This window comes from Jaculus jaculus, chromosome 6, assembly GCF_020740685.1.
Source record: "Jaculus jaculus isolate mJacJac1 chromosome 6, mJacJac1.mat.Y.cur, whole genome shotgun sequence".
In the NCBI taxonomy this organism is placed as follows: domain Eukaryota; kingdom Metazoa; phylum Chordata; class Mammalia; order Rodentia; family Dipodidae; genus Jaculus; species Jaculus jaculus.
Window position 1 is genome coordinate 166,888,543 of NC_059107.1, and position 22,046 is coordinate 166,910,588.

General features: G+C 50.8%; 1 protein-coding gene across 5 annotated transcripts in view; it reads right to left on the reverse strand.

Moving 5' to 3' along the window:
• Positions 1–22,046, reverse strand: part of Sbf1 (SET binding factor 1) — a 33,458-nt gene that overhangs the window by 10,680 nt on the left and 732 nt on the right. For 2 of the 5 annotated variants that reach the window (XM_045151457.1, XM_004650410.3), the window contains exons 2-31: positions 14,604–14,689; positions 14,083–14,220; positions 13,751–13,909; positions 13,558–13,668; positions 12,896–13,001; positions 12,637–12,769; positions 12,444–12,552; positions 12,244–12,357; positions 12,044–12,121; positions 11,497–11,610; positions 11,271–11,399; positions 11,093–11,191; positions 10,807–11,011; positions 10,611–10,723; positions 9,184–9,333; positions 8,784–8,852; positions 8,540–8,701; positions 8,191–8,459; positions 7,921–8,093; positions 7,767–7,840; positions 7,493–7,688; positions 7,145–7,272; positions 5,902–6,080; positions 5,637–5,773; positions 5,227–5,434; positions 4,695–4,891; positions 4,477–4,614; positions 1,669–1,746; positions 1,122–1,303; positions 851–1,030 (exon numbers count right to left, since the gene is read on the reverse strand). In XM_045151457.1, coding sequence (XP_045007392.1) covers positions 851–1,030; positions 1,122–1,303; positions 1,669–1,746; positions 4,477–4,614; positions 4,695–4,891; positions 5,227–5,434; positions 5,637–5,773; positions 5,902–6,080; positions 7,145–7,272; positions 7,493–7,688; positions 7,767–7,840; positions 7,921–8,093; positions 8,191–8,459; positions 8,540–8,701; positions 8,784–8,852; positions 9,184–9,333; positions 10,611–10,723; positions 10,807–11,011; positions 11,093–11,191; positions 11,271–11,399; positions 11,497–11,610; positions 12,044–12,121; positions 12,244–12,357; positions 12,444–12,552; positions 12,637–12,769; positions 12,896–13,001; positions 13,558–13,668; positions 13,751–13,909; positions 14,083–14,220; positions 14,604–14,689 — 4,214 coding nt within the window. The remainder of the gene's footprint in view (positions 1–850; positions 1,031–1,121; positions 1,304–1,668; positions 1,747–4,476; positions 4,615–4,694; positions 4,892–5,226; positions 5,435–5,636; positions 5,774–5,901; positions 6,081–7,144; positions 7,273–7,492; positions 7,689–7,766; positions 7,841–7,920; positions 8,094–8,190; positions 8,460–8,539; positions 8,702–8,783; positions 8,853–9,183; positions 9,334–10,610; positions 10,724–10,806; positions 11,012–11,092; positions 11,192–11,270; positions 11,400–11,496; positions 11,611–12,043; positions 12,122–12,243; positions 12,358–12,443; positions 12,553–12,636; positions 12,770–12,895; positions 13,002–13,557; positions 13,669–13,750; positions 13,910–14,082; positions 14,221–14,603; positions 14,690–22,046) is intronic. The other 3 variants (XM_045151458.1, XM_045151459.1, XM_004650411.2) reach the window with 3 other exon arrangements.

Sequence of the window (22,046 nt, forward strand, 5' to 3'; positions counted from 1 at the left end):
CTTCCCAGATACCCCAGGATTAGGGAGACAGACTTAGAAGTTCCTATCCTTGCTGGGTATAGTATATACATTTCTATAATCCCAGGCAAGGACTTAGGAGGTGAGAGGATTGCCATGAGTTCAAGCCCAACCTGGTCTACATAGGAGCACAAGGCCAGCTAGGGCTACATGGCATGATTTGTTTCAAAACAAACAAAGTGGACATGGTGGCACATGCCTTTAATCCCAGCACTTGGGAAGCAAAGTTAGGAGGATCACTGTGATTCAAGGCCGCCCTAAGACTACACAGTGAATTTTAGGTCAGCCTGGGCTACAGTGAAACCCTACCTCAAACAAATAACAACAACAACAACAAAAAAGAACAAGAAATCTGGACATGGTGGCTCATGTCTTTAATCCTAACACTCAGGAAGCTGAGGTAGGCAAATGGCAGTAAGTTCAAGAGTGAGTTCCAGGTCAGCCTGAGCTAAAGAGAAACCAAAGTCCCCTCTCCTTGAGGTAACCAGCCCAAAGCCCTATAGTTTTCAGAGGGCACCAATGACAATGATGTAGTACCCACTTCCATGCCCTACAAAAGAGCCAAGCAGTGATAAGTCCTATCCCACAAGCCACACTCTATATAGTCATCAAATCTCCTGAGACCAGCAGGCTGCCCTTGTACCCTGACCAACTTCCCATAGGCCCAGACCATAAGCTAACTCCCAGGTACTATGACCCCACATGGGAAGTGACCATCACTTTCACCTCCTGGTAACCAGCACTGTCAAAACAAGAAAACTCAGATCCCTTTGCTCTGGCAGTGGTAGGACTAACACACAGGTAGGTGGAGGGGCAGGGGCAGTACAGAGACCTGAATCAGCCACTCTGAGTCCTCCAGAGAGCGTAAGAAAGAAGCTGGGCCAGGTTCGGCAGCAGGGCAGCCAGGGACACAGGCCTTCAGCAGTTTCTTGAAGCTGGCCTTCACCTGTCTTGCCTCAAACACCTCAATGGGCACTAGTTCCCACTGTTGCAAAGGATCTGGGCGCACACCCTGGAAGAAGGCCAGTCAAGAGATATGAGCTTTGCCTAGTCCTATGCCCCTTTTCCCCCACCACCAGGCCTTATTCTCCTACCCCAGTCACCTTGAGCTGGGCTTTGTCTCCAATGATGTACAGGGCTGCACGCTGTGGCCGCAGAAAGCCTGGATCAGAAGGAGTCCCATTGGCCTGGGGGGGGCTGAGGAGGTCTCTGCCAGCTAGCCGAGAGCCCACATCAGCACCAAGCCCACTGCTACGACTGCTGACTCGGACACTGCCCCACTTACCTGCAAAGGAGAAACTAGGTGACCACTGGATCAATGATAGGGTACCACTTACCTGGGGCTGGCTGGGCCTGGCCTCCAGGGAGGGGGTTGAGTTCCCAGGCAGGGCAGGGTAGTCAATGGGTCATGTGAGGGAGGAGGGCTGGAACACAGATGCTGAGGCACATGGGTAGATAACCTGTGTTAGTGTTTAGAATAGGACTCAGGTGGTGGGCAGTTAAGTAACCAGGACTGGAAGGAGGGGTCAGTTATGCTGGTCTGTCACAAAGGTGCCATTAGTGCCAAGTGTGGAGACATTAGTGCCTGAGATAGCTCAGTCACACTAGGGCTATCAGTACCAGGTAAGGGTGGTGCCCCCAGTACGGTACCTCGGGGTGCAATCCGTCTGGAGGCCGAGGTGGCCATAGGGTTGGACAGCGTGGTGACCCTGGCTCTGGGGCTGGGCACTGGGGGTACAGCAGAGAGAAGGCTCAGGCCTGGATCCAGGCCTAGGTGGCCAGAGGCTCCCACCAAAACCCCATCCCAGGAGATCTAGAGTCTGTAAAGGTCTGTAATGTGGTCTTTGTCTGGTCCAGGCAAAAGGTAACCATGGTCAATTAGGCAACAGAGGGCCCCATAGTGCTGGGAAGGGTCAGGCTTTGGAACCTTGGGCTCCTCTCCAAATAGCTTAGGGCAGTCTTGTCCTCAAGTTCCTCCCAGACCCTCATCCTTCAGGTCAGGCCAAGCCCTGTCTGAAAAGTAATGCCTAGGTCTGCTCAATACATAGCATTCAGCAGCCTTGTCATAGGACACAGAACAGGAGGGGCCTGAGAACTTGAGCCTGACGAAGGCCTAGAGGCATCTTGAAGACGGTAAAAACAGGCCCAAAGACATGGAGGACAATTCCATGTAGATTATAGGCAGATCTGAGCCCCCGGGGCCTGTGCCATAGACTTACAGGCTGGAATAATGTGGCCTGTAAGTCAGACCACAGGCAGAATCTGAAAGGGAGGGGGGCACAGGACAGAGTCATATGGTAGTTTCAACATCAGTGTACCTCAGGCATGCAATACATGCCTATGCAAAGGTCTCATGCAGTGCACAGGGCAACATCCCCCATACATCACAATAGTCACTAGTCAAACCCAAGGCCAACCTGTACTCCCTAACTTCTCTGACACCCTCATGCTACAGGTGACATAGGTGTTCAGCACCCAAGGAGGACAGTATCAGCCTACTTAGGATGCCAGCTAAAACATAAATACAGCAGAGATCAGGCAACTTCTTATTCATCACTGGACAATGAGGGGGACAGCCCTACTCCCTGAATTCACAGCACTGGAGACAGCAACAAGGACACTGGAGAAGGCTAGAGATACCCAAGAGACACTAGAGAAGGTATAAACTGACACATTCTGAGGGGAGGATGCTACCTACAGGTGCCACCAGGATTTCTGGCACAATGGAAGGTAGAAAAGTAGAGTGACTACATGACACATTTAATCACAGAGAAAGCAAGTTTTCCTAGTATACCTTTAAGGGTGGGTTAGTCTGACCTGTCCATGGGACAGTATCACAAAGTAATCATGACAGCAGATTTACTGCCCTGAACTCAACGTCATTGGATAGCAGATTGTTAACAAAGGATGCAGATCAGTTGACAAGCACTTCTGGGTATAGATGAGAATCACAGGCTTAACAAGGAGTGAGAAAGGTTGGGGCAAATGGACCTTAGGAAGAAGGGATGGCAGACAATTGCAAACAGGAACTGCAGATCTGGGTCATCAGCTCATAGGAGACAGGCAGGCAAAACAGAGGTACAAGGACATTTTGTGCTGCAAGATGGTTCTGTCTATGGAAGGCATTATCAGCCCAAGAGCCACCAGTGCACTCCAGTAATACCAGTGGATGAGTCCAGCAGGGAAAATTCAGCCCCAAAGTCCTCAACAGAGGGTGGGTAGAGACAGAGGCAATGTCTAGCATATAGCTACCACCTTCTGAACACACAGGATAGGTAGGGGTGACTCACAACCCAGGGATACTAGTACTCTATCAGCATACAGGACATGAGCTTGAACAGGTGGGCTCTATAATCTATATGCAGGAGACTTGCAGATGCCAAACTTGGTGCTAAGACAGGCATCTAAGATCTAGGGTGACACACATGGGTCTGGCATGCAGAGTGTTTGGAATTGGAAGCTTGAGAACCAACCATCAAGGACCCCAGCATCTATCAGCCAGGCCAAGAAGATGAGCCAGATAAAGCAAGGGACCAAGACAGAGCAGTGCCCAGAGCCCACAATTCATCTGTCAACCATTGCTGGACACAGGCTACTGACCTAAGAGACCTTGGGCCCAAGAGCAGGACATATGGCACCATCCTCTTGGCACTGCCACCTGGGTCAACTGTGAAAACACAGTCCAGCCTAGAGCCAGTGCTGGGCAGCAAGTACCAGGTGGCAAGGAGAGGGGCTCTACAAATGACCTGGGGCATACACCTGACCTCCAGAGCTTGATGCCTCCTTTAGACAATGGATCCCACTTCATGGGTACTTCATCCCACATAATTATGATTATGCCAGTTCCCAAGCACAAGGAACTACAGATGGCTCACAAGGAGAGTTCAAAGTGGCGCCAAAGCCAGTTTGGCTCCCCACTAGTGTGTGCAGGGTGCTGTGGAGGTATATATAGAGGAGAGGTTGACAGGGATAGTGAGACCAGGACAAACAAAACCCAAGGAAAATTAAAAAGCAAAGACAAAAACAAAAACAAAAATATCAAGGAACCAGGACAGAAGAACATAAAGCAATGGGCAAAGTGGCACATGGAAGGGAGCAGAATAGAGAAATGATGGGAAGATGAGTCTGAGGATGTTCAAGGGCTGTGGCATCAACAAACACAGCAGGGTATGGATAGAGTACTTGGTGGGCCCTGGAGGCCTCTGGTAGATGTCTTGGTTTAGGGAAGGTGAAAAAGTGGATAAGCTTGTGGTCAGAGCAGACAGGTCCTCAGGACACACATCTGGTATAAGACGGCTTCCTGCCCTGCCCTGCCCGATGGTAATGAGCCCTCTTCCTTTTCTCATACTCAAATATCCACAAACTAAGGCCACTTCTGCCCCTTACTGGTCTGCCCACCATAAATGCTGCCAATGCCCCATAAAAGTCTTCCCTGTCCTATGAAAAGCATCCTCTCACCATGACCACCCATATGGGCTGAAGAGAAGCCACTGAGTGTGTTTCGTCCTGTTGAATCAGCGTAGCGGGGCATGGAATTGACCACAGCCTGTAGGTATTTCTCCTGCTCCAAGCTGCTAGAGTCTGCCTGGGCCTGGCCTGAAAAAAAGAGCTGGAGATGGAGCTGGAGGAGTTGGCAGGTAGACAGGCAGACATAGGACAGAACAAAGAAAAAATACCTGGAGAAGGTGCATTCTGGGCCTTGAAGAGGCCAACAACACCCTTGCCATGCAGGCCCCCAGAGCGCAGTAGCACAGCCTTGGAGCGACCACTGCGCCAGCAGACCACAGGGAAACGGTTCTGGCGATAACAGCGGGATACGCGCTGCAGGGCATTGTCTTGGATGCTCTGGGGAACAATTAGCAGCCCTGGATAGCTGCAGGGGTTAAGAGGTATCATGAGGCCAGCTGCAAGGCCTTGTCCCTACATCTACTCATAGAGCATCACATAGAGACAGGTAAAAGGAGTATAAAGGAAATGGCAAGAGAGGGGCACAAAGGAGCAAATTCATGGTTCCAGTAGAAGGCCAAAGGCACTTTTCACTCCACTGGGTGTCTTCACCAAGCCCTGCAGCCCTATCCTCTACCCTCATCTCCTCCACACTCCTTGTCTGGCTGGGGACCACAGCAAGCAGGGAAGATATCCAAGCACTACCTACCACCCTATCTAGCCCTGGTCAAATCTTGCTGGGGTGTCCTGGCCAGCCCTCACCTGCGGCATATGGCATACATGCGGTTAACTGGAGAGATACGAAAAGGCTCAGATTTGGCCCGGCTCAGGCTGCTGCTCAGGGTGCCTAGGCCGAGTCGCTGGTAGTCACGGCAACATGCCCGCTCCACCAGGCTGCTCATGGTCATGCGATCAGAGGGCTTCAGGGCTGAGGATGGGGTCAATGTACTGGGTTCTAGTTCCTCCGACACTATAGACAGTACATGAAAGTTATTATTAAGAGGCAACCCGGTGGGGGGAGAGAGGGAATTACCATGGGATATTTTTTTTATAATCATGGAAAATGCTAATAAAAATTAAAAAGAAATAAAGAGGCAACCCAGCCCAGTTCCTAGCCCCCATAGAGATCATCACTGACAGAGAATACCTAGGTCTTCCTGCCCCTGCTGTACCTGAGATCTCATCCTCCTGGTCCTCAGATGGTGGCTGGCCTCGGTGCTCCAAGCCAGGGGGGTTATACTTTTTCCGAGTAACATATTGCCGCCCAATGGTCTTCTTAGCATTTTTCACGAGGTTCCGGGACAGAGTTCTGAGGTGTGAAGGGCCAATAGGGGTAAGAGGAAGAGACACAGGGGCTTGGGTTCAAGGAGCTGGGAGGGCTGGGGCAGGCACAGTGATGGTACCTAGTTGCCTTGGCTCTGGGATCCAGATTCATACCTGAGAGATGGACCCTTGTCCTTGGCAGTCCGTGCAGGCCGGCCAGGTGTATAGGCCAAGCCCAGAGTGAATGCAAAGGTGCCCCTTATATCTGGTGGGTACCGAAGCTTGTGCAGCTGCTTGCGGAAGAGCTCAGCACTATCAGATCCCACCTCCTCATCAAAGGCCATTTTCAGCAGCTATGTCACACAAAGAAGCCTCAGAGGTCTAAATGGCCACCAGGCTCCTCCCAAATGAGATGCCACTAGGTACACAAGCTCCCTTCTTTTTTTGTTTTGAGTATTTTATTTATTTATTTGAGAGAGATAAGCAGATAGAGAGAACAGGCACACCAGATCCTCTAGCCACTGTAAAGAAACTCCAGACACATGCAACACCTGGTGCATCTGGCTTATGTGGGTACTGGGGAATCAAATTTGGGTCCTTAGGCTTCACAGAAACATGACTTAACCACTAAGCTATCTCTCCAGCCCACATGCTCCCTTCTAATGGCACCACAGAAACAGGTAATCCTTAAAGGAAAAGCATGATGTCTATGTGACTCAGGGTCCAAAATATACATTAACTATATAAATTTGGGCTGGAGAGATGGCTTAGCAGTTCAGGCGTTTGCTTATAAAGCCAAAGGGCCCATGTTTGATTCCCCAGGATCCACATAAGCCAGATGCACAAGGTGGTGCATGAATCTGGAGTTTGTTTGCAGCAGCCGGAGGCCTTGGTGTGCCCATTCTCACTCTCTAATAATTTTTTTTACTATTTTATTTTCATTTATTTATCTGAGAGAGGGAAAGAGGCAGAGTGAGAGTGAGAGAGACACAGAGACAGAGAATGGGTGTGCTAGGGCTTCCAGTCACTGCAAACAAACTCCAGATGCATGCACCACCTTGTGCATTTGGCTTACATGGGTACTGAGGAATCAAACTGAGGTCTTTTGGTTTTGCAGGCAAGCACCTTAACCACTAAGCCATCTCTCCAGCCCCCCCCCCCCTTTTTTTTAATTTAAAAAATACACAAATGTCAATGGTCTCTGCTCATTCAACATACCCAAGACATGAATTCAAGCAAGGGTCAATACCCAAGGAAACAGCAAAGATGCAAAGGCCAGTATACCAATTGGGCAGGTGATGATACCAAACAGAAAGCCAATGTGAGAGCTCCAAGCTAACAACCCACTTTCAAGGCCATGGGTAGAAACCAACTTAAAGGGCTCAGCTAGCTGCACTGGATAAGAACCACAACCTACCTGGAATGTGCAGGAACGAAGTTGCAGCCCATCTTGCAGGAGCTGGTCCACAGGGGTCTGGACACTAATGCGCTTCTCCTTGGTCAGTGTAGCCACAGGGAAGGAGCGGACCACCACCTGTTCTCCCACTTACAACAGGCCAAGGAGAGTCAGGAGGGATGGAGAGAAGAATAGGATACCTATCTAAGAGTACCAATTATGGGGTCCTAGGTGGATAGGGAGGGAACAGATAAGGGTTCATCTCCCATAGGGTCCTGCATCCCTGAGAAAAGGGGAAGGATAGACAAAGAAAATCATCCCAGAGAGCTGATGGGGAGGAAATGAGGTAAGAAGGATCTAAAGTCTCACCCAGGGGGTCAGTAGGCATTCCTGTGAATATGACTCGGTACGTGGTAAGGAAGACAGCACCCTCAGCTGGAAGCAGAGCAGGGCCCCCTCCACTGCCACCCACACCCGCCTCACGCCCATCTGGCAACAGGTAGACTCGCAGACCATCTAGGACACATTCCTCTCCAGGCAACAGGCGTGGCCGCAGCAGCTTGGGCTGCTCAAGAAACAGAAGTAGTACTTCAGGATACAGCCCAGGCCCCTGGCACCCACATCCTGTTAGGACACTACTAACCTTCTGTATAGGGGGCAGCCTCTTGCTCTCACGGTGCACAGCCTCTAGGGTCTCAATGTGCATCTGGACAATGTCTGGAAGACAGCAGTCCTCACACCCTTGCCCCTACAGTCACCAATCAAAGGAAGTGTTTCCATGCCCAGTACCCCCATACCTGGCACCATGACATGCAGCCCCTTGAGGTGGTCGCTGGTGACCCCACTCTCTGTGCAGACCTTGTCCACAAAGCGGTTGATGAAGCGGACAACAGCCCCAGCCACATCGCAGGTCTCTGCATCTTCAAAGCCACTCTCTGTGTCATAGCTCTCAGCCACGCTGCCCGCCATGCTGGGGCCAGGAGGGGGTGTGTGGGCACCAGCACAGCACCCCTAACCCCACCATAAGCCTTGTGTCTGTCCCAGGCCTATCCATTGGCTCCACTCACCTGTTGGTAATCAGGCTGTTGCTGGCACTTTCCAGGTCTCCCAGGCCTGCCCGCTCCCGTAGAAGCCTGCTCTTGCTACTGTCCAGAGGCAGCAGGAGGTAGCTCATGCGGTTGGCATAATGAATGGCCTGGCTGAACACCGTGCTCTCCTCCTTCTGTACTAGCTCCTGCTGCTTTTCACGGCTCAGAGTTGGCCACAGGCGCCGTTGCTCTGAAGCCACATCCAGAGCAGAGCGTTGATCATCCTGATACTGTGCCTCCCCAAATTCCTGCCGCAACACCACAGAGAGTAAGACAGGGCTACACTGCCTGCCCCTGTCCCAACCCAAGTTCAGGAACTCCTACATACCTGGGAGGGGCTCTCTCCATCCTCAGAGGGCTCCAGGTAGAGTGCCCGGATGTGGGTTTGTACATCCCCATAAAACATGGCCTCCCAGAACTGTGGAGTGCTCCATACTACATGCTCCTGAACACAGCTGTATGCAAACTGTGTTACCCCTGGGCTCAGCTTCTACAGAAGTGGGGTTGGACAAGTCATATGCATGTAAGAAGGAGTGGGCTCAAGGGGAGACCTGGGAACACCTAGCACTTACCCGGCAGAAAGCTGTGACAAGGGGCAGCAGGGCAGCTGCAATGCCATGCTCATCCAGGGAGGTACAGTCCTGTGGGCACGGTGAGTCAATAGGGACCCCCACCCACCCAGCCCATAGCAGCTACCTTTAATCCCATCTCCCTGACCACAACAGACCACACATCCCATTACTGTCACCTGTAAATGTTGTCTTGGGTTTCAAAGTCAGGTCCAGCAAGGACTCTCCCCCACTATCATTCTCTACAGAGCCCCCCCACCATTCCACATCCTGGACCACCTCTGTACCCTCTCTTCACTCTCAAGATCAGAGTCTTCCCTAAACATCAGAATCAAAAGGACACTTAGGAACCCCTATCTACCCATCCAATGCCACATCACTGGCAAGATGGGGCCTGCCTCACCTGCAGGCAGCAATTCATCATGCGGACAACGAAGTCAAACTGCTGATGATCCAGGACTGCCCGGTTCTGCTGTACATGTAGGTGTAGCTCTTGGGCGAGGCAGCGGCGGGCAGCTCGCCCCTTCAGAGCCCTGAGAACAGCTGGGAGCAACTGGGGGGAGGGCAAGGAGAAACATGGAGCAGAGGGCACAGAGGACAACATAGGGGAAATCCCCATTCAGAGTCAATGTAGAGACAGACAGAGGCCAGGCTCAAGCACAGAGGAAACCAAAAGCCAATATAAGCCAGGTGTATTACTGGCTTCACTGAAGCCACTCTAGGCTTCACTTACCAATAGACCATCGCCTCCAGCAGACTGAGAACCTCTACAAGTGACAGTTCATGAGGACAGAAACATAAAGCCTTCAAGCTGCCCATTCCCAAGCCAGCAAAGACATGTGCTCTGAAGGGAAGTCTCAAGGGCCTTGAGCTGCTCAGCCTTCTTGAGGCTGAGAGTGTGGAAAACATGGGCTTAAAGAGTATAGGTGTCAGGCAGCACAGGTCAGACTGCAAGAGGACTCCAAGGTTCATAAAGTCACGAAGAATCCCACAGGGACACCACACAGCTGTGAAACCTGAGGCTCAAATTAGCTATTATAAAGTCCCATGATGTTAAGTGAATACCATGAATGGCAGGACAGTATGTAAGAGGGTTATTTTTCACAACCAATAAATGCAGCACTTGGGAAACTTGGCAGGATTGCTGTGAATTCAAGCCAACTTTGGTAACAATAGTTTTAGGCCAGCCTAGGCTATAGACATGCCTCAACACTCCCCCCTCCCTGCAAAAATAAAAAAACGATGATGCATACAAATCTATATTTTTTAAGATGGATACTTAGGAGTTTTCTTAAAAAACAAACGAAAACATATTTTTATTTATTTGAGGGGGGAGCAGAGTGTATGAGCATGCCAAGGCCTCCTGCCCCTGTAAATAAACTCCAGATGAATGTGCCACCTTTGTGCATCTGGCTTTACATGGCTACTGGGGAAACCAACCTGGGCCACCAGGCTTTGCAAACAAATGCCTTTAACTGCTGAGCCATCTCTCCAGCCCTGGTCTTAACCCCCCCCCACCAAAGGTCTCTCTCTAGCCCAGGTTGACCTGGAATTCACTATGTAGTTTCAGGGTGGCCTCAAACTCACAGCAATCCTCCTACCTGTGCCTCCTAAGTGCTGGGATTAAAGGCATGTTGGCCCTTCCCAGAAGGCCTATAGTGCTGCCCACTGAGATGAAGTAGCACAGCCCTGCCCTCCTGTAAATCCAGCCTCTACAGATGAGAAGGGCCTAGCACAGTCTCAGCATCCACAGAACTAGAGGTGAGGTCTGAAGCTCCTGAGAGCTACTGCCCCAACCCGAGGTCAGAGGCCTCACCTAGCAAACCTCACCTTCTTGGCCTCAAGCATCTTGCCCTCAAACACATAGGAGATGCAGTTCCGCACCACCTCCAGACGACGGGCACTGTTAATGTGTGGCCCACTGCATCGCTCTAGTATGGCCGCTGAGGAAACAGAAAATACGCACCCTGATGACTGACTTTGTACCCATTCTGGAATAGCCTGCCTTCCCCTCCAAGTTACGTACTCATGGGGGGCCCAGAGGGCACAGTGGTCTTCCTCTCAGCCTTCACAGCTGGGGGTGCACTCTGCATTTTGGCTGCAGCCTGGTCCACAATCCATTGAATGGTGCCCTCATCTAGCCGGGGGAAGGGTCGGGGGGTCCGCCGCAGGTGACTTGCCTCACCTGGCCTCTGCACTTTGTGCATTGTCACAGCTGGGTATGGGTTCTCCTGGGAGAACATAGGGAGGCATTGGCCAGCAGGCCAGGGCTTAGGTGGTACCATGCTCTCTCCTCATGCCACCCTCCATACATTCTTATACAGCTGCTCTGCCAATTCCTGGACATGACGCAGGACACGTTGGGGATGGTTTTCATCTGCGCGCATCCGTGCCACTTCATGGGCCACCAGCTGAGGGGGACAGAAGGCAAGGTGATGAGGGTCAGTTGGGTGGAAAGGGGAGGAACAGATAGGAAGCAGGGGTGTGTACCTCATCAAATAGGTCTGTAGAGCGGTAGGGGACCCCACGTTCTGATACAAAGCCTGCAAAAGCCATGCCCTCCAGCACCTTCATCAGGAAATCATCCTCTACCAGCCCTCGTTGGCCCAAGAAGGCTGCCTGAAGAATATCAGGAAGTCAGCTCCTCAGCAGGGGGATTCAAGAAAAATCTACTTCCAGTCCAAGCCTAATACCCGTCCCCATCCCCACAGCCTACCTTATGGAAGCGGATGACGGGCTCTGGGTGGATACGTACAATGTGCAGACACCAGCGGTAGCCCTGTAGGAGCTGAGCAAAGAGCCGCAGAAAGACAGCACGCAGTTCTTTGTCCTGAGAGCACAGATGAGTGCAGGTGAACACCAGGCTCCCAGGATTCATCCATTGCTCATGAATGCTTCTCTCTACACATACTCACAGATTCCTAGGCATCTCTGCTGCCCACTCCTGCTCTTCCCATAGTGCTCCACACAGCCAGGTGACTCCTACTGGTTCTGAATATATGGCTTCTACTCTGAGTCCTCAAAAACACTCCTGACCAACACACATGGACTCTAAGCTCCTCCACTGGCTTCCTGCAGCCTGACAAGTACCCAGGAACAACCACCACACCTAACTGCTTGTAGTTCCTTTGCTCCCAGGCAGGCTCCTTCCTGACTGGGCTATAAAAGCCTGATGCCAGACAGTGGGGATGAGTGTTTGAATATCAGCAGCTTGGCTTCAGGGGGCACTAGAATCCCAATACCAAAGCAGAGGTGACTCCCACCTGCATCTTCAGAGAGGAAGCAGATGTTGTAGGAGGGGGGAAGGCAAGGTCAGCCAACTCCAGCTCTGGATCCAGGACCTGCAGAAGCCGAGGGAAACAGGGACAGCTGCATAGTGGCCTTATGCTCTGGGTTCCCTGGCTGTCAGGTAAAGACTTCCACAGGCACCAGACTCCGGCCCTGTCCTGGCTTCAACCCTCACCATGCTCAGAACATTGTGGGTCTGGCTCTGTAGTGGCTCAGGCAGTGGTGGAATGTGCACACATTCTGGGACAGTGACTGTTCCTCCATCAAGATCAGCAACAATCACATCCAGCTGTGTAACCCCCCCAAAAAAAGAAAAGCAAATATTAGAGACAAGCAGGCCTAGGCAGTGTGGCAAACGTAAAACACAGCCCTTACCAGCTCTTGGGTCTCTGCTTGGAAGGCTGCGTTGACACCAATGATGAAGGGTGTAGGTGTGCTAAGGACCTCCAATAGCTGAGCTGGCAGGATGGGCACATAGGTAAAGCTGCAGGAGGTACAGAGAATACAGTGAGCCCCAGAGGACAAGGCTGGGCAAAGGGACCAGCAGAGGGTCTGGGCAGAAGTGTACCTATATCTGAGAGGGAACAGCAGTGCCAGGAGGCCTCTGCAAGCATCTGCAAGCCGTTGGTAGCTCCGGGACAAGAAAAGGACCTTGTGCTCAGTGAGGGCAGCACAAAACAAAGACAGCACATTGGTGATGCCTAAAAGAAAAAGACAGGCTTAATGAGTGTCTATGTCCCTACTCTGAGCACACAAGGAAAAAACCTACACCTATGACCACCAGCCTTGGGACAGGAACCAGGTTGGACCATGAGAAGCAGTCTCACCCAGCTGTCGGAAGAGCAGGGCCACACTACAGCGGCTGACAGGCAGTGAGTCCGCCAACGGGGTCTGGATGACTTGCCGATCACCAGCCCCTAAAGAGATGGTTCTCTGTGGAAAGAAAATGACTAAAGCTCAGCAGCATGACCAGACATGTGTCAGCCAGGGGCCCTAGTAGGCTGGTAAGACCCTGAGGTGGGACATTCTACACCCTGCCTCTGTTAGCTGAACAGTGATGCAGAGAAAATTCAAGGCAAGGGATGGCTGCCTCTGACCTAGGTTGGGGCAGGGCCTGAGTGGGCAGAAGAAACAAAGAATCCATACCGCTCCTTCCTCAACAGAGTCCAGCTGCACAGGACAGACAGGCAGAGAGACACGATTAGACACCCTCAGCACACAGGGCACAGAGCAGGGAACATAGAGATACACTGACAACACAAACACCCAAAGATTGAAAGGATAAATAGAATGAAAGATGCAGGCCCTAAGGTGCAATTACAAGAGCCAGTTGAGCAGAAAGAGCAAGAAGAGATGACAAGATGTGACACCAAAAGCAGAAAGAAGTATCCAAGGCCTTGGGCCATGCCCTCCAGGCACCTCCCTTTCCCCCAAGACTGTACCAGAAAGGTCTGTGGCCATGAGGACACCAACTGTCTCCAAGACACACCTGAGAGCCTCCAGCCAGGGGTACAGTGCAGGTGAGCAGGTTCCCAATCACATTCTCCAAACACACATTCAGGCCCTCTACGTGGATGGCATAGATGAGACCAAGGCTATTCTGCAACAACCAGATGGGAAACAGTGGTACAGCTGACAAAAGTACCCCATGTCCTGCTTGCTGCTATGGCAGTCCGCCTCACCCTGAACACCTCCATGTGGTCCAGTCGTGACACCAGCACCAGAGTCTTTGGAGCAAAGAGCTGTCCAGGTTGGGCTGGTGCTGTGGGTGACAGCTGTGCCTGGCCTCCCTCACATGCCTCTTCCTCCCTCTTTGTGGCATCCTCAGTGCACACCACTTCCTGCAGACAGAAGACATTTCTCCTGCTTCTTGTCAAGGTCATAACATGAGCCCAGGCACAGACACAGGTGACTTAAGACAGATCTGGCCCTCCCAGCATGGGAGACACTCCAGAAGCAGAGAGAGCTGGCCATGGCCTGCTCTCACATGTTGCATCCCAGAGCTTACACTGACCTGTGTGGGTTCCACAGGCTCCCAGAAGGTCAAGCAGGCGCAATAGTGCCGCTCAGAGTTGATATCAGTGAGGACAGCAACAAAGAAGGTTGGTGGGTTTCTCTCAGGACATAGCTGCCACCCACTGGGCTGGCAAAACTGCAGGAAGGACTCAGTAGTCAGCATTCTATATCCACACCTGCAGTAAGAACCAATCCCCAGCCCCCACTACTTGTCCTCAAGCATCTATGTTTCCAGGACCTGGAGTTTCCACAGCACACAGGCAGTACCTCTTTGTTACTCTGGGAGTACCTCACCCTCTGGCCTCAAGCTTCCTTGTGGAAGGAGTAACAGCTTCTGGCCTCGCCATCTAGGGTAAGGCCCAGGAGGGGCATGGTGCCCAGTTCCATAATAAAAACATGATATAGTGACATGAACACTGTCAGACCAACTACTCCCACAGCAGGATAAATATCTCTTTGTATCAGTCCAAAGGGAATTGGGTCTACAATGAGAGGTAATGGCTACAGTGCCCAACTTACCAGTTCAATGCCCTGAGGGAAGGGGTTGTCCTCCCAATCCTTCTCCGGGAAGCGCTGCAAGATCTGGCCCTGGCCTTCCCCACTCCCTGAGGACAAAAGCAGGTGGTCAGGGTATCCTCTCAGTTCCCACTCCCTACCCACACACTGCCAAGACTACCCAGGCTTCATGGCCCAGTATACAAATGTCCCCCTCTCATCTGGCACTAGACCAACCTGGGCTTCTGGATCTACCACTTTTCTAAGTGGGTGGAGAGGCTACTTGGATAATTGTAGAATCCAAGGCCACCAGAGGGCAAATAGAGAAGCCCCTATTCCTCCTTCCAAATGTCAGAACAGCCTACCTCTTCTGGCACAGGGACCTTCCATGAAATGGCAGCAATTCTGGCTGCTCCACAGCCCATCCAGAATCTCTACCCACAGCAATCTCTCTGGTTTAGACCCTAACCCCTGTAATTTTCAAAGCCTGTCAGACAGTGAACACCATGCAAACACTGGGCAAGTCTGGGTACACGTGACATATTTGGATACATTAAAAGTTCTCTGTCACCTGCCCATAGGACCATAATCAGACCTGTTATCTGTGTGGAATGCATTCCTCAGCCAAACCAGGAGGCAAAGTGTGGGTTATAATGAAGAGAGGGGTCAGTACTCACTACCCAACTCCTACCAGGTGATGGCTCCATTTCCCTCACAGTAGTCATAGAGAATGGAGAAGTGTATGTATGGCAGGAGAGACAGAGGCTTATGCACTTTGACCTCCCACACATCTCACTTGAAGGTACCACAGCACAGTGGAACCCCCACATGCTCTACATAGGCTAAGCTCAATGCTGATACCCCCACAATGAAAGCAGCAAAAGTAGACAGATAGTAAGAGGAAGATGCTCAAAATAAAGTTTCCATGCCTCTCAGCCTGAATCCCACAAAGCTACTATATACAATGGGCCAACTGGAATACAGTCCCAAATCCATCCAGCCTGGTCCACCTAAAAATAGGCAAGTTGAATTTAAGGGCCCAACAGCACACAATTCACAAGTCCCCTAAAAGCAAAACTCAGCTACAACCCTAGAAAGCCCCCATCTTTCCAGGACCATGAAGGTAATGCCAAGGATGCAAGTACTGAGAAGGCTGCTGCTTAGCTGGAAGTGGTGAGGTGCAGGGACCAACCAATTCTGACTCACAAAACCTCAGTTTCCTGCTCCCTTCCCCACCCCCAACAACACCCTTCAAGCAGCAAAGAAGGGACAAGGGACAGGTGTCCGTTGGCGCAGTGCCTACCTTCACACATCCATGCACTTTCCTCACCAAGATGAAACCTCCATAAAGTCCTTCAGGTCCCATTCACAAAGGCCACCCTCAACAAACACAGGCAGGATGTGCACATGGAGACGGAAACTAACTAACTCTCTCTCTCTCTCTCTCTCTCTCTCTCTCTCTCTCTCTCTCTCCCTCCCTCCCTCCCTCCCTCCCTCCCTCCCTCCCTCCCTCCCTCCCTCCCTCCCTCCCTTAGTCGTGGCTCCTCCCCCCACCCACTCCTCCAAGGGCCTCCTTGTGCTTGGCCCTAAACCATCTGGGCCCAGCCCTGGCTGGCACCCAGGGCTCACCCAGTTCTTGCCACAAAGCAGCAGGCGGAGGGAGGAAGAGGGGCTGTGCAGACAGGGACAGCAGCCTCTGCTCTGCAGCTTCCCTCAAAGGACAAGAAGGAATGACAGCCTTATGAGGATTACTCTAAGCAGCCTCTCCCTCCAGGGGGATGGGAACAGAGAGGGTGGCCATCAGCCACCACCCTCTTCCTATCCCATTCATTCTGTGAAATGCCAACTCCCACTTTCCACTCAACCTTAAAAATCCTAAGGGCAGCCAGGCATGGTGGCACACAGCTTTAATCCCAGCACTTGGGAGGCAGAGGTAGGAGGATCGCTGTGAGTCTGAGGCCAGCCTGAGACTATATAGTGAATTCCAGGTCAGCCTAGGCCAGAGTGAGACTCTACCTTGATAAACCAAAAAAGGAAATAGAGAAAGATAATAATAATAATAATAATGAAAAATTCCTAAGGGCTCCACACTCCAAAGAGCTCCCTCTCCTGAGGGTTTCAATTGCCCCATAAGGGTAGATGGGTGAACCAGCATAATGGACAGCTCTCTGTGCCTTGATGGCTCCAGATTTGATCTTCACATTTTGGCTCAATGTTGCCTCCTCTGAGAAGCTCTCTGCCTGAGCTTGAGGTTTGCAGCAAGACCCAAAGGACCTCTTTTCATCCATCCTAACTCCCCTCCATGATAATTGGTGCACCTGTCAGCAGGCTGGGCTAGACAACAAGCTCCAGTACAGAGAATAGGCCACAGCCTAATTAGGGCTTACTGAATATGTAAGAGTCAGCTACATGACCATCCTGCCCACACCCAGCCCTACTCACACCCCACAAACAAACAGGTTCCTCAGTCAGATGTGCACAGCAGCTTCCAGAGCCCCAAGTAACACCAGGCCCTCCCAAGAAGGTACACCATGAAGAAGCCCTGCAGTTCTCTTTCCTGACTTCTTCTCTGAGACCCCAGCCTGCTGGCCGCCATTTGAAGGAGACATTCTACCATATCTTCCCAGTGTCTGTCACCCACTAGCTCTGTGGCCACAAGGGTGACCTGAAATGACTAAACCTGAACTACTTGCCCTACCAAAGTAGTGCTTACTTTGTGGTAGATAAAAGGAAGAAAAGGGGATGAAGTTAAAGACACTTGCTTGTAAGGCCTAATGGCCCAGGTTCTAGCCTATATATATAATTTTTTAAAACAGGAAAAATACCCTTACTATCAACCCCAGTAGTGCCAGGACTGATCTATGTGATGCATGGCTGTACTCTTTGTCAGAAGCCTATCAAAAACAGACACCAAGGGCTGAAGAGACGGCTTAGAAGTTAAGGCTTTTGCCTATGAAGCCTAAGGAGCCAGGCTAAATTCCCTAATACCCACTTAAAGCCAGATGCACAAGGTGGTACTTGTGTCTGAACTTCATTTGCAGTGGCTAGAGGCCATGGTGTGCTTATTCTCTCTCTCTCTCCCTCTACCTCCTCTCTCCTCCCCCATATCTCTCTCTCAAATAAATAAATAAATGTTTTTTAAAAATTAAAAAAAAAAAAGAAGAGAAACCAAGATCTACTGAGGCAGAGATGGGAAGTCAATGTCATTTCTACTCTTAAACCACAGGCTGGAGAAGGCCCACACAAGTGCGACACTGGGGCTCTTCTCAAAACTCCTGAATGAGAGCTTCCTCCAGCAGCCAAACTCATGCAGACTGCAGGCCTGAATGTCAGTCTGGGCAGCAAGAAAACACAGACCATGCGTTCTGTCATCTGCTGGCAGCATCCCATCACCAGTACCAGGCTACGATGCCTGGAGGGCCAGAATGCATTGTGGGAAGGCAAAGAAAGGCAGCCTCCTCTGATCAACCCACCACACACCTCATCATACATGTTGGACAGTACCAGCCAGCCACTACCTCAGAGGAGCCTAGCTATAAGGGATTAAAAAAAATCAAAGGGGCTGGAGAGATGGCTTAGCGGTTAAGGCATTTGCCTGAAAAGCCAAAGGATCCTAGTTAGATTCTCCAGGACCCATGTAAGCCAGATGCCCAAGGGGACACATGCATCTGGAGTTTGTTTGCAATGGCTGGAGGCCCTGGCGTACTCATATTCTCTCTCTCTCTGCCTCTTTCTCTCTCTCAAATAAATAATAAAAAAAGAAAAGAGAGAAGGGCCATAAGTGGTGGTGCTCACCTGTAGTACCAGCACTTGGGAGGCAGAGGTTGAGGTAGGAGGAATACCATGAGGTTGAGGCTGGCCTGGGGCTACAATGAGATCCTACCTTGGAAAAGAAAAAAAAAGGGGGGGGGGGAGTGAAGAAGAGAAGCAGAGGAGAGGAGGAGAAAGGAGAGAAAGGGAGGGAGGACAGGGGTGGAGAGGAGAGAGGAGGCTGGAGAGATGGCTCAGCAGTTAAGGCACTTTCCTGCAAACCCTAATGACCCGGGTTTGATTTCCCAGTGCCCATGTAAAGCCAAATACCCCCTCCATCTCTCTCTCTTGTTCACTCTCTGCTTGCAAATAAACAAAAATAAAATAAGGAAGCCGGGCATGGTGGCGCATGCCTTTCATCCCAGCACTTGGGAGGCAAAGATAGGAGAATCGCCATGAGTTCAAGGCCACCCTGAGATAATATAGTGAATTCCAGGTCAGCCTAAGCTGCAGTGAAACCCTACCTCAAAAAAATAAATAAATAAATAAATAAGGCTGGAGAGATAGCTTAGTGGTTAAGGTGCTTGCCTGCAAAGCCTAACGACCCAGGTTCGATTCCCTAGAAGCCGCGTAAGCCAAATAAACATGGCGGTGCACTTATAGAGTTCATTCTCAGTGGCCAGAGGCCCTGGAGTGCCCATATTCATAATTAAATTAAAAAAAAATTAGGCTGGGTGTGGTGGCACTCGCCTTTAATCCCAGCACTTGGAGGCAGAGGTAGGAGGATTGCCAAGAGTTTGAGGTTACCCTGAGACTACATAGTGAATTCCAGGCCAAAAGTAAATAAATAAATATATTCAAAAAATAAAGTAGGGCTAGAGAGATGGCTTAGTGGTTAGGGTGCTTGCCTGCAAAGCCAAAGGACCCAGGTTCAATTCCCCAGGACCCGCGTGAGCCAGAGGCACAAGGGGGTGCATGTGTCTGGAGTTCATTTGCAGTGGCTGGAGGCCCTGGTGTGCCCATTCTCTCTCTCTCCCTCTCTCTGCCTCTTTCTCTCTCTCAAATAAATAAAAATAAAACATTTAAAAAATAAAGAAAGAAAAGGAAGAAGGAACTAAGAAAGAATAGCACCTCCCTGTTGCTCCACCCACGAAACCTCAACTCTCAGGCACATTGCCCCAGCTACCACAGAGCATACATGCAAAGGGAGCCTAGAGTTTCTTCAGTCTTCCTCCCTGGATTGTCCCTACCCTACAAGCTGACCATAGCAGCTTTGATCCAAGGCCTTGGACCCCTTCAAGCTTTCAGGATGGGCGTTAGGAGGGAACTGCAGCCATCCCAAACAGCCCCAACTTGATCTAGAGGGAGGGCAGGGCCATGGGCGGGGACACTAGATGGGCCCAACAATGTGGCCAGCTCATCACCATCAGGACTGAAAAAGGCCAGGCCAGGTCTTTTTCTCAAGTGCTGCGGATCCAGCTCTTCCTCCCCAGTAACAGGAGGTCTACTGGTCAAGTCTAGGACAGGTCATGTTTCTCTTGCTCTAATATACCTTAGAACTGGCCATGTTGTACTTAATTAAGCTGACCATTTTGGGGGAAGTAGAGAAGGATCATCTGTCTGGTCCTCAAGTAGGCCTGGAATTGAAACAAGGCACACAGAGGTGTTTCCTGACTTACTAGGTGAGAGGCCTGTAATGTGCCAGCAGCACTCTGAGGTGAAAGGTTTATAATATGGTACAAGCATTTACCTTCTACAGTCTCTTGTTCACTTTCCCTGGGCATCACCAACTACAAAACACTAGGAACCTCAGGCAGAATACTAAACCAACCCAAACAGCTGAAAAAGACATAGCACCCAGACCCTGCAACAAGCACTTCCAGAGAGGAAGTTCTGATCCAACAAAAACCAAGGTATTCTAAAACCCAACGTGGTGGCACAAGCCTTTAATCCCAGCACTTAGGAGGCAGTGGTTAGGAGGACCACCATGAGTTCGAAGCCACACTGAGACTACATAGTGAATTCCAGGTCAGCCTGAGCTAGAGTGAGACCCTACGGGGGGGGGGGGGCAGTATTCTTCCCCTCAACCTAAAAGATCTTGTATCCCTGCCTCAATGTCTGAGGACTATTAGTACACAGGGTATACTTCATCTCCTTCAGAGACACCTGTCCCATCTGTGCCTAAAGGCATTCACACACCCACTGCTCAGACATTAATAAGGCACAAAATGTTTCCTCTGGCCTTTCCTATGCTCTGGCTTCAGTTAGTGTGATGACTCATCTTACCTCCAGATGAGGAAACTGAGGCAGAGAGAGCACAATAACTGATCACAGAGTGATGGAGTGAGAAAGCAATGACAACTAACCTCTGCTGTGCTCCTCTGTTTAAAAAGCCTTTTGGTTCCCTGTACTTATACCCTTGTCATTCCATCTAGCTCACAGACAGGGCCTCAACTTCTGGGCTTGTTCCTCACAAGGATAGAACAGACTTTCTAAGAAATACCCTAAGTCTGGGTGGTATGCCAACAACTGGTTAAGCTCTGACCCCAAAAGGCCTAGAGGTCTCCATGGCCCTTTGCCCCCACAACAAAGAGTAACCTGAGAATCACTCCTGCACACTATTCAGGGTGAGTGGACACCTTAATCTCCAGCCTTCTACCCTGACCTGCTCAGAGACCAACAGTTTCTACCTCTCTTGTAGCTCTTAGAGTGAGCCCACATATGCCTCCTTATGTCTCCCTCACATCATCTCAACTCTCACCCCAACAAGCCTCCCACTTAGCCTCTGCCTACAGAATCTGCCTCACAGTCACTCCCAACACACACAGCCCTCACTACCATCAGCCTCCAAATCCACTCTGTTCCAGTAGCCCTGACCCAGTACCCAACTCAAACCTCTTCACAGTAGAATAGCCCTCAGCCAGCTTTGTTTCCTGATCCCTATGCAGCCCCCTGCCCCAGATTATTTGGCCTCACTAACCCCCACATGTGCCTTGGAGCACAAGCTCTCCCTAAGGGCCAGTACAACACTTATAGCAACCCTGCTGCACATAGAGGATAGGGCGGAAAGGGACAATGATTTTTGCCTTTGAGAACTCTCTTTCTGGAAGGAAAGACTGATGATGCCACAGTGGATGCTTAATGAAAGGGTACTGAAGAGGATCTGGAGACAAGAAGATGCTGATGAGGTTTCTAGTGTGTGCACAGGGTCTAATAAATGGACACAGAGCAGTAGAGATTTGGCAAGAAAAGCAAAGAGAAAAAAATTAGGCCCTGGTGACAGTGGCAGTCGGACTGATAAACAGCAAGGAAATTGGGTGAGAGAGGACTGGACCTCACCTCTTGGAAGTAAGGCCTAGCCTAACCTGGGCACATAGCTGTCCCTGAGACACTGCCCCTCAGCAGTTGAGGTCGGACAACTTCTGTGCCAGCTTAGATCTGTACTCAACCTCTGCTGTACATCAGGGGACAACAGCAAGGCAACTTCAGTGGGCTGCTGGGAGGAGGAATTAGTGAGATCATACACACAAAAGGCTGTGTGGGGCCTGGCACACTGAGCACATTAGCCAACACCCCCAACACCACTGTCTCCATGCTGATGCTGATGTCATTGTTAAGCTTTGTTTTCTTCTACTCCGTGGGCTGAAGAGCTCTCAGGCACAGGTGTTGACCCCAAACCAGGAACTCCTAGACATGAGCACCAATCACCACACTGGC